At 31.1% G+C, this 12,034-nt stretch overlaps 2 protein-coding genes across 2 annotated transcripts; both read left to right on the forward strand.

The window, feature by feature from the left end:
• The first annotated feature begins 3,045 nt into the window (after positions 1–3,045).
• On the forward strand, positions 3,046–4,908 carry LOC21395444. Its single transcript, XM_024162334.1, has 5 exons — positions 3,046–3,122; positions 3,223–3,329; positions 3,737–4,240; positions 4,502–4,657; positions 4,799–4,908. Exons 2-5 carry the CDS (start codon positions 3,254–3,256, stop codon positions 4,906–4,908), a joined length of 846 nt encoding a protein of 281 aa, XP_024018102.1. The 5' UTR covers positions 3,046–3,122; positions 3,223–3,253.
• A 42-nt stretch (positions 4,909–4,950) lies between these two features.
• Positions 4,951–11,918, forward strand: LOC112090611 (ankyrin repeat-containing protein NPR4-like). Its single transcript, XM_024162324.1, has 4 exons — positions 4,951–5,046; positions 9,683–9,733; positions 9,928–10,361; positions 11,153–11,918. Exons 2-4 carry the CDS (start codon positions 9,706–9,708, stop codon positions 11,762–11,764), a joined length of 1,074 nt encoding a protein of 357 aa, XP_024018092.1. The 5' UTR covers positions 4,951–5,046; positions 9,683–9,705; the 3' UTR covers positions 11,765–11,918.
• Positions 11,919–12,034: the final 116 nt, after the last annotated feature.

A 12,034-nucleotide genomic window follows, 5' to 3' on the forward strand; every position in this document is an offset into this window, starting at 1 on the left:
AATTTTAAGAAACCCCAATAAGTACAAGTTAAAGTTTAAGTTACAGTGACGGCTTCATAGGAGGGTCGTCACAATCTATTTGGCAATCTGTATAGTGCCACGTGGAGCGCATTTAAGAAGGTACTCAATTGTGTTTTGACACATGGATTTTACTGTAAATCTCACCGTACACAATCATTTTCACACCAAAGAAACTAAACAACACGGTAATTGTGGGGCAGCAAAAATGACTAAAATGCCCAAAAAAAAAAACTGAATAAATAAGAAATCGAAGGCAAAACAGTAAAAGCAACAATAAAAGAACACAGATGGAATTTTCTCAAAACTTAGGGAGTGAATAATAGTAATTTGGGTGCCTCCGGTGCTTTAGTATAATGGTTTAAAACAATGGTGTTGTTGAAATTTTCTCTATTTTTATCACTGTCATGTCGTAGAGAACGACAAGTTTGGACATAAAGGAGACCGAAAACGACGTGTCATCTTTTATAATTTGTTTTTTGTTGGCCACTCTCATGGAATTGTCGGTGTGATATTTGCATCCTTCTTTAATCTTTTGAAAAGAAAAACATAGCCGATTGACATATCTTTGGCCTCGTTCATTCGTTGATTCGAGTTTAAAATTTAAGTTTTATTATAGTAAAATACTCTTATAAATAATCACATTTAACTTTTTTACTACAATAAAAATCTCTCACATAAAATTATATCTCAACTCAAATTAAAAGCTTAAATCAACGAACTAAACGGACTCCATCACTCTAACCAAGTAATTAGTAATAGTGGTTGACATGTCAACTATTTAATAAAAAGGGATAAAATTATTTTGGTATTCTATATTATAACAAAACATTAAATTAGTACTTTGGTCTTATTCGTTTGCATCTAAATTCAAAAAAAAATTTGAATTTAAGTTACAATTTTATTTAAGTTCATGTTATTTGGTAAAATTTAAGTTTGAACTTGAATTTTAACTTGAGTTTGGTGTTAAAATCTGAGTTTAAGTTTTCCATTCAACTCAAGTTTCTAAATTCAAACTCAAGTTAATAAACATTATTTTTTCTATTCTTAAAAATATTACAATTTTTTCGTTTTAATTCTGATTGAGATAATATTTTTTGTGTGGTCGCAACGAAAAGACAAATAAAACCCCACACATATACCTTATTAAAATTTTTTCATCATTATTGAGTTTTTATTAAAATATTATCTAAATACAAAATTAAGTTTTGACCCACTCAAACACAAACTCAAAAAGATTTTCATATCAAATCATAACTCAAATGTACACAACCAAACACAAACTAAAATTACAACTTTAACTCAAATTCAACTCAAAATTTACACTCAAATTATCATAAGTCAAAAATACAACTGAACAAACTATTTGCTTTTCGTAATATTAAAGTGATACTTCCATATTTTAGAAAACAGAATAAAATCCCACACATATACCTTATTAAAATTTTCCATCATTATTGAGTTTTTATTAAAATATTATCTAAATACAAAATTAAGTTTTGACCCACTCAAACACAAACTCAAAAAGATTTTCATATCAAATCATAACTCAAATGTACACAACCAAACACAAATTAAAATTACAACTTTAACTCAAATTTAACTCAAAATTTATACTCAAATTACCGTAAGTCAAAAATACAACTGAACAAGCTATTTGCTTTTCGTAATATTAAAGTGATACTTCCATATTTTAGAAAACATTTTGAAGTAAGATGACGAATTCGCCCTTATTACTATTTTCTCATTTTCTTGACCAAAGAACCAGATCTGCCTTCTTTTATGGAAGCCCTTGCAAACTCTGTTTTCATCTCCAACTTCCGGGAGCATTACTCAATTCTTAATAACTAAACCTCTTGCTTCAGAACATCAATTAAGCGAATTGGGTCACTTAACAATTAAAATCGGTGAAAACTATGCTTTTCTTAGACTAGTTCAAGGTGAAAGGACGCAGTTCAAAAGAATCTTGTGACAGGTTTGGGTTCATAAGAAACTTTATCAATACGTTTAGTTAATAGATTCAAAATTATAATTTAAAATTATTCTCAATTTACGTATATTTTTTATAAAAAAAAATACTATAACAAATTACAAATCGTAATTTAAATCATAACACAAATTCTTAAACTCTAGGTGAACTCTCTGTGATTTAGGTGCTTTAGCACGTACTATCTCAATTTAAATTACTAGGGCCCACATGCAATTCATCTTTTATAATTCGTTTTTTGTGGGCCACTCTTATGGAATTGTCAGTGGGATATTTGCATCCTTCTTTATCTTTTGAAAAGAAAAACGTCACTTAACAATTAAAATCGGTGAAAACTATGCTTTTCTTAGACTAGTTCAAGGTGAAAGGACGCAGTTCAAAAGAATCTTGTGACAGGTTTGGGTTCATAAGAAACTTTATCAATACGTTTAGATGATAGATTCAGAATTATGATTTAAAATTATTCTCAATTTACGTATATTTTTTATAAAAAAAAATACTATAATAAATTACAAATCGTAATTTAAATCATGACACAAATTCTTAAACTCTATGTGAACTCTCTGTGATTTAGGTGCTTTAGCACGTACTATCTCAATTTAAATTACTAGGGCCCACATGCAATTCATCTTTTATAATTTGTTTTTTGTGGGCCACTCTTATGGAATTGTCAGTGGGATATTTGCATCCTTCTTTATCTTTTGAAAAGAAAAACACAGCGCAGACAAGGCCGATTTACCAACCACTGTGCGCTTTTTGACCGTTGCTTTTTCCACAACACTTGTTCTTTTGATGAAATACGGGTGGTGTTCTCTTTTTATAATTAGTTCCTCTATTGAGAATTATTCTATCTTAAACCCTAAATTCTTTAAGTATCTCAAATTTAGTCCTTAGGTTACATTTTGTTAAATTTTGGATGCAAAAAGTTAGGTAATTTTGTAATTTCACCTCAATTAATGAGCACTTTAGTAATTTTAGCATAAATGAACTAAATCATAAAAAATGGAACCAGAGTTAGTTTCTCTTATTCTTAATTTCACCTCAATCAACTGCTATCACTGTGCATGCTTGTAGTGTGGCTTCACCTGCTGCTGCTGCTTCTTGATCATCAACGCGGGTAAATGCCTTTTTGTTTCGATACATTAATTAATTAGCTATTGAGTGCTATTGTTGTGTGCTAATTAAAATACTTCATCACCTGACAAATTATGTTAAAGTTTGGTGCACTTGCATCAGTGATCTATTGCAATGGAATCTGGAAATCCAATTAAAGAAAAAGAATCAAGCTTGGAAACGATGAATGAAAAGGCAAACAAGCCTTCAGGTATATCTCACCCTGACTCCCTGTGAATGTGAAAGAGGAAAGTGCAAACGACGAAAACGTTGTATTCCTTAAATCCCCCCAATCTAGGTAGTCCTAAATTATTAAGGATGTACTTTTATCCAAATTATGTTGCTAAATTATTCCAAAAAATATGCATAATAAATATTCAATTGACACATGCTTATTGTTCAAGTGGTTGGGAGTGTGAATGTGTGCGTGTGTCTACCAGGATTTGAACTATAGTGGTTTCATTTTTTGAACAAAGTGCGAGTCATAAACCCCACATCGTATTTAAAAAAAAAAAAAAAAAAAAAACGGGCCGTACATACTCTATGCTCGATTTCTTTACATGTTCATATAGTTCATCTAATTGTAGAAATTATTTAGCTGAAAATGGAAAATGGCAGGGTGTGATCACAAGATTGCAAATGAAGTCGACTTTGAACGGCACAGGCAACTCTTCGATGCTGTCAGACAAGGTAATTGGCAGGAGTCCAAGACGTATCTTGACCAAAATCCTGATGCAGTGAGGTCGAGAATCGATTTTTCGAACAAGACTCCACTTCACGTCGCTGTGAGTGCTGGACATTTGCACATTGTGGAGGAGTTGGTGCAATTAATGACTGAAGAAGACATGCTGATGGAACGGAAGGATGGTCTCACAGTTCTTGCAGCTGCTATAGGAATCGGAAACATCTCCATCGCTAAGTGCTTGATTAGAAAGAACAAGATACTAGTTAGTGTTGCTCGTGAAAATTGGGTTCTTCCAGTTATCGATGCTGTCTGTTACGACTATCACGAAATGGCTCGTTATCTTTATACCGAAACACCCGAAGAAGATCTTACACTGCGAGATAATGGCAAGATAGGCTCTTCCCTCGTTACCAATTGTATAAACCAAAACCAATTTGGTAAGGACTCAACAAAAATACAAATATAGCTGGATCGTCTAATGGTTCTTTGAGAAAACGCAGTGTACAATTTGGTAACCTTAGACTATGCTCGCTCATATGACCGTACAGTAGTTTTGAAACGAAGTCTTTCTTTCCTTTGTTGTTGTTGTTGTTTTTTTTTTTTTTATTATGTTTTATTTTCTTTTTTCTATAATGAGTTTTTGTAAAATTTGTGGACTCTTTTATATATAGTCATATTGAAATACTATGACACTACAGATATCCCCATCCATTTGCTAGGGCGTAGACAAGGTCTGACAACTACTGCGGATCCTTATGACAGATACCCCGTGCGTTCATTAGCATCATCTATAACTAAACCTGTCTTTGCTTGTAGAAGCCAGTTAGGATTTTGGAAACGGTGGGTATATGACCGTGAGTATCCACTTGTTTTCTCTTGTAACATTTTATACGTATTACTTCTTTAACAATCTTCTTTAATTTCTTGTTAATAAACTTCCTTTCTCTAGCTTGCTATGTAATTCATTCCCAGTTCCTTTGTTTCTGTGGTGACAGGTATACACATTGCCAGTCGTGCGGCCAATCAAATTTACATTGATGTTCAGAATCGAGAAGATAGCCAAATAGATGAGAATGATTTAACTCCAATTAGGTCAGGTAATTAAGGTTAATACTTAAAAAAAAAGTTTCTGTGGTGACAGGTATACACATTGCCAGTCGTGCGGCCAATCAAATTTACATTGATGTTCAGAATCGAGAAGATAGCCAAATAGATGAGAATGATTTAACTCCAATTAGGTCAGGTAATTAAGGTTAATACTTAAAAAAAAAGTAAGGAATTAAATTTAACAGAAATAGTAGGAAATATGCCAATATAAAAAGTTTAAGAAAGTATATAGGCCAATTTTTAGTTATAAAAATTAATAGGTCATAACTTGTCAAGTTATGGTTCATAACCAGATAAGTTATAGACAAACTTGTAAAGTTATGGTTCATAACTAGATAAATTATGAACAATAACTTATCAAGTTATGGTTCATAACCAGACAAGTTATGGACGAAAATAATAATTTGGCCTATTTATTAACTTATGTAAACTATTGGCTTATTAATTTTAATTCATCATAAGTCGTGGCCTATTTCCCTCTTTCTCCCTAAATTTAAAATGTAAAGGTATAAATGTGATGCAATTTAAAAATAGAAGATGTTATTTTTTAATAACCAAAAGAATTAAATTCATAAGAGACCTCTGACTTTTTTTCTCTTTTTATAATTAGTCCATGTATTGAGAATTATTCTATTTTAAACCCTGAATTCTTTAAGTATCTCAAATTTTGTCCCTTAGTTATATTTCGTTAAATTTTGGATAAAAAAAGTTAGGTAACTTTGTAATTTCATCTCAATTAATGAGCATTCTAGTAATTTTAGCATAAATGAATTAAAACATAAAAAATTGAACCAGAGTAGTTTCTCTTATCCTTAATTTCAACTTTTGTTTTTCTTTTTGTTTTATATTCATATCATATTATTATCCATTGTCTTGTTTTTCGGTTAGATTTTTATTATTTTTAGAGCATCGATCATTTACTTATATGTCTATTAGTAATATACATGTCGAACATAAATAATAAATATTTCTAAATTATTTTTATCAAAGTGCATTTATGTTCCTGTTTGTTTCGTTCATTTTCTCATATGCATTAGAATAATTTTCTCACCAGAGGGAGAATTTTTTTTTTTTAATTTTCTTTTCTCTCCTCCTTTTTGGTATTGAAATTAGAAAATAATAAAAAAAGTGATATGTGACATGGTGCCACATGAGAGGTGGCTCACATATCAGTTTTTAAATTATTTTTATTATTCTTTTTTACTGTAATCTGGGTATATTTTCTCATTATAAATTCACGTATGAAAGTAGAAACAAATTTTGGTAAAGGAATCTTTAGTGAAATTAGGAGGTTAGTTTGTTGTTGTTGCCAGAGAAAGTTTTATGATTAGAACCCAGATCCCCTGTCCACATCTTTTATATCTCTGTCCCACTAATTAATGGTTGACAGGCAATTATCAATAAAAGTATGAGATAAAATTATTTTAATATCTTATATTATAGTAAAATATTGAGTTGATACATTATGTTTTTTATAATATTAAAATGATATTTTCATATTTTAGAATCGTTTTTTAGATATATATATATATCTCCATCTTCTCAGAATTTCAACCCACTGACCCAGAGCAAATAATCCTAATCTGATATTCCACAAACAGAAAAACCAGATCCGTCTTCTTTCATCGAAGCCCTTGCAAACTCTGCTTTCATCCCAACTTACCCAATTCTTAATAACCAAGGCTCCGTTCACTTCACCTTTGTTTTAGAATTCGAGTTTTGATACAGTAAAATTTTTTTAAAAATAATTACATTTAATTTTTTTATTACAGTAAAAAATTCTCACATAAAAATCACATCTCAATTTAAATTACAAACTCGAATCAACAAACTAAACGGGTCATAAACCTCTTGTTTCAGAACATCAATCAAGCGAATTAGGTCACTTAAAATCAGTCGGGAAAAAGTAAGTGGACGTTTAGTTCATGGATTCAAAATTATAATTTTAAATCATTATCGATTTACGTGTATTTTTTTAAGAGAAAACATAACAAGTCACGAATTATAATTCAAATTATAATACGAATCTTCATAAAAACTAATAGAATCTAAAAGGTTTTAATATTATATAAAAATACAAGATGTTAACTTAATGTTTTACAATAATTTATGCTACCAAAATAACTTTATCCTAAAAGCATTACTAACAGACATTTAACTGGTTCTCTCTGTTAACGGAAGGTTTGACATTTTTTTTTTTTTTTTCATTTTTTTGACACATTCTCTCTCTCTAAATTTATCTTCTTTCATCAGTTCATTTCTATATTTTCTCTTTCTTTTCTTTGAATCATCAGTTGAAGAAATTGTTGGCATCTCAATATTTCTCGCACCTTGTTTTCTTTATCCGCACACCCAATTGCCCACTTCCAATAATTTTTTTCCTCTGCGATTACCCTTTCTTTCTTTCTCTAACTTCTCTCCACCCCAATTTGCCTGTCACCTACACCCTTCCAAAGGATTTGTTCGAGAAAATCGCGTGGCAAAGAAAGTGAGTTTTTTTATTTTTTTAAGAAAAGCAAAGAAAGCTAGAATTGGGATCTTGGACCAGCTTTATCAACCCTTTTTCTTCACGAACTTATTAAGCAAAATATAAAAAGGAAAAAAAAAATCTCAGATCGTCTTCTAATCTCCGGCGCCGATAGCTGTTGGACACAAATTTTCATCATCCTCAACGATTGTTATAGCTCCTTCTTTAAACCCTCCATCATTCTAAATCAAAACACAAAGTAATCGTTCACTTCGCGAATTCAAGTTTTCAATTTGAGTTGAAATGTGATATTTTTTGAGAGTTTTTAACTGTAGTAAAAAAAAATAAATATGATATTTTTTAAGAGTTTTTAACTGTAAAAATCTAGAATTAAAAACTTAAATTTGTGAAATGACCGAATAGTAGATAGGTGATGTGTCAACCATTAGTTAGTTAGAAAGAGAGATTGACAGAAAATGTGGACAAGGGATCCGAGTTCTTATGATTAGGTATTTTCTCTTTATAAAAGTAGAGAAATGCTAGTGTCACTCTTTTTATGATTCTCTTTATTCACTATTTGACACGTGAATGCAACTGTGTCATTTTCTGTTTGAATAATAATATATCATATTAGTAGATTTCACGTGCCAAATAATAAATGAAGTGATGGACAAAAAAAGTGTTGCTAACATTTCTTATAAAAATACGTAGCTTGTTTGTAGAATAAGAATAGATCAATTATGAAGATTTTTGTTTGTAAAGACTTCACTGACAAACGATTATTAGAAAGAATATCAAGAAGTACACCTGATTTTTAAGATTGTGTAATGTTAAATTTTATGGTAAGATCTCATGGAAACACACATATTTACATCTGAAAATTGCGTTTATAATGATCCATAATTTATGCTAGACATGTATCTTACTAATTAGACAGATAAGTAAAGAATATTCTAAAAATAATAAAACTTCTAACACAAAAACAAGACAATATATAAAAAAAAAATGTGAATATAAAAAAAAGAAAAAAAAGATGAAGTTAAGAATATTAGAAATTAAATCTCGTTTAAATTTTTTGTTTTAGTTCATTTATATTAAATTATTAAAGTACTCATTCATTGAGGTGAAATCATAAGAGCACCCAACTTTTTCCATCAAAAACTTAACAGAATATAATTGAGAGACTAAATTTGTAACATTTAAAATAGAACAATTCTCAATAGATAGCAAACTATAGAAAGAGAAAAAAATTGAGAGACCTCTAATAAATTTAACTCTTACAAATATAGGATATAAAAATAGAAAAAAAAAATTCTTTTTAAAATAAAAAACTAATAGTTGAATTTTTTTTTCACTCATTTTATACTTTAAGGAAAATTTCATTTTTATACATTGTGTTACATTAAAATATGAATTTAATATTTTGTGTTTTTATAATTTCATGTAAGTACCTCAATATTTTAAAACATATGTTTTTAGTACCTTCTGACTATTTTTTAGAGGGAAAATGTCAAATATACTCTTATCATATTTTAAAACTCATATATTTTTAAAAATATACTTTAAATATATTACAAAATAAAATAAAAAATAAAAAATCTCTCTCTCTCTCTCTCTCTCTCTCTCTCTCATATATATTTTTAAAAATATACTTTAAATATATTACAAAATAAAATAAAAAATAAAAAATCTCTCTCTCTCTCTGTTCTCTCTCTCTCTTGCTTCTTCTTTCTTCGTCGCGCGCGGCCACCTACTCCGGTGACCCATCCGGCCTCGTGTCGGCACGAATCCGGAACCGTGCTGTGCCAAAGCCACCACTCATGGCCATGGAGGTTGATTTTTAAAAATATACTTTAAATATATTACAAAATAAAATAAAAAATAAAAAATCTCTCTCTCTCTCTGTTCTCTCTCTCTCTTGCTTCTTCTTTCTTCGTCGCGCGCGGCCACCTACTCCGGTGACCCATCCGGCCTCGTGTCGGCACGAATCCGGAACCGTGCTGTGCCAAAGCCACCACTCATGGCCATGGAGGTTGCTGAGCGTACTGCATCCTTGGTTGCTAGCTGGTATGGGCTTGGTTTTCGTCATGGTCTTTTGAACACTGATAACGTGAGCATTTTGTAACGGATCCAGAATTAAATTCAATGAGGGCACAGATTAAGACATTTTTCATTTAAAAAAAAAAATTCACAACATTCTATAACATTCTATGAATAACATTAAATTGCATGCTTTATAGACTGGTATTGATTATTACAAAAAAGCCCGGTGATGACTAATTTCGAATAATTATATTCTCTACAGTATTAGTGGGTCTATTGGCACGAATGCCTTCAAATCTTCTCCAACTTTTAGGTAACTCACTTGGATCATTCTCTTTTTCAAATATGTACAAGTGTTAAAATTAATCATGCCTATTTAGTTTATCTAAATTAAACATATTATAAGATAAAACCTCTCTTTTTTTTTTTTCACCTTGCATTTAAGTTTGTCATTTCAAAACTAGCTGGCTGGAATAAGTTTGTTTCCATTGTTTGTTACTAATACAGATGTCAAGCATATATACAAAACAAAGTTGGCCCATTTTCAATACCTTGAACTCTTGAGTATCATGTGCAAAGCAATAGAAAATGCTTCAGACGGGGAACAAATAAACAATGCTGGAGTCCATGATGCTATCAGGGAAGCTGTGTACAAGGGAAATGTCGAGTTTATTATTAAGATAACAAATGCGAATCCAGAACTTGTGTGGACTCCTCGTCTAGCCAGGAGCTTGTTTATGCTTGCTATTGAACTTCGTCAAGCGGAAGTTCTTAGCCTTATACATGGTGTCCCTGACATACAAGTAATAGCATGCTCTATTGATCCCGATACTAAAAATAACATGTTACACAGGGCAGCATCAATACCGTCTTCAAAAATACTTGATCTCATCCCAGGAGGCGCAGCTCTACAAATGCAGAGAGAACTACAGTGGTTCAAGGTATCATTTTTTCACTTTGTACGCTAACAATTTACTTCTAACCAAATGTTTTTTTATTTGGGACCATAACATATATAGTCAGATCATTATCTCCCAAAATTTTGTTTTCTGAATTGAGTAGGATTTATGTGTGATGAAAAAAGAACAGTGCCAGCGACTTCCTGAATTTTTTTGCTTCTTTTGTCAATAAGGACAGTTTCTTTTTTTAATGGATAATGTAAGAACGAAATAAAATTTCAAACTTGTTTTAAAAAAAATGAAAGGACAGTTTCATTTCAAAGTTTTACGCAACTCTTATGATAAGAACTGTTATTTTATCCTACAATTAGGAACCGTTATTTTAACTGTGGAGAACCGTTGTTTTAACCATTAGATTAATTTTTCAACAGTCTGATATGTAAGTGTTTACAATAAAATCTTACAAGCTCGACACAAAACTAATCCTACTCTAAAATCAGGGTGTTGAAAATCTAAGCTAACAGGACCCTATAGTAGTCCCTATATGTAGGGTAAAATAGGAGTTACTACTATTAAAGTTCTCAAAAGTATTAGAATTCTTCGCACCCCTTGAACTTTTTCACATTTTGCAATTTTTTAGTAAATAAGTGACACGACTTGGCAAATTTTCTTTAGCTAATTTATCTTAGTTTTTTATTGGAAAAATTTAATCGTCGTTGTTTACACATCTTTGTCAAGTAGTTAAGGTTAAAATGAAAAGTTCTAAATTCTAGAACTTAAAAATGTTAAACTCTTAAATTCTTTCCTTAAGATGGTATGCTTTTGTAATGAAGGAGGTTGGGTCAATCGTAACACCTGCGCAACACATACTTACAAACAAGAATCTTCTCCGACCACAACAACTGTTTACAGAAAACCACAAGGATTTGGTAATTGCAGGAGAAAAATGGATGAAGGACACATCAGGTTCTTGTTCTGTTGTGGGTGCTCTAATTGTTACCATCACATTTGCTGCGGCATTCACAGTTCCTGGTGGTAACGATCAAAATATAGGCTTTCCTATATTCAGGAACAAAAAACTGTTCAAGGTTTTCTTTATATCAGATGCAATCTCACTGTTTTCGTCAACAACATCAGTTTTAATGTTCCTCGGAATCCTCACATCACGTTATGCAGAAGAAGATTTCCTGAAATCCTTGCCAACAAAGATGATAATTGGCCTCTCCACCCTATTTTTCTCAATAGCAACCATGATGATAGCATTTTGTGCTGCAGTTTCCGTTATGCTTCCAGAGACATGGATTGCTCTTCTCGTCTGCTTACTTGCAAGTGTTCCGATTGCCTCATTTGTAAGGATGCAGTTCCATCTGTTAGTTGATATCTTGATGTCTACTTATGGACCGAGTATTTTTAAGAGGAACATTAAACCTTGGTTAGATGGCTGACACCAATAAGGTGAAAATCTTTATATATCTGTGTGTGTGTGATGTATTCTTGGTACTTGGCATTCTGGTGACAGTTCCTGAATTGTCAATTTATCGACAGAATTTGTGTGGATGTGTTTGAAATGCAAATATATATGATTGAATTTTGTTTCTGGATGTATTGAAATACGGTTCTTTTCAAGGTATTTCTTTTATTGATCAACCTTGTCAACTGACATGATTATAATTAGGGAGTTTCTCTAATAGAATCAGAAAAAATGAACTACTGAT

This window comes from Morus notabilis, unplaced genomic scaffold (genome assembly GCF_000414095.1).
Source record: "Morus notabilis unplaced genomic scaffold, ASM41409v2 Scaffold1082, whole genome shotgun sequence".
NCBI classification, from domain to species: domain Eukaryota; kingdom Viridiplantae; phylum Streptophyta; class Magnoliopsida; order Rosales; family Moraceae; genus Morus; species Morus notabilis.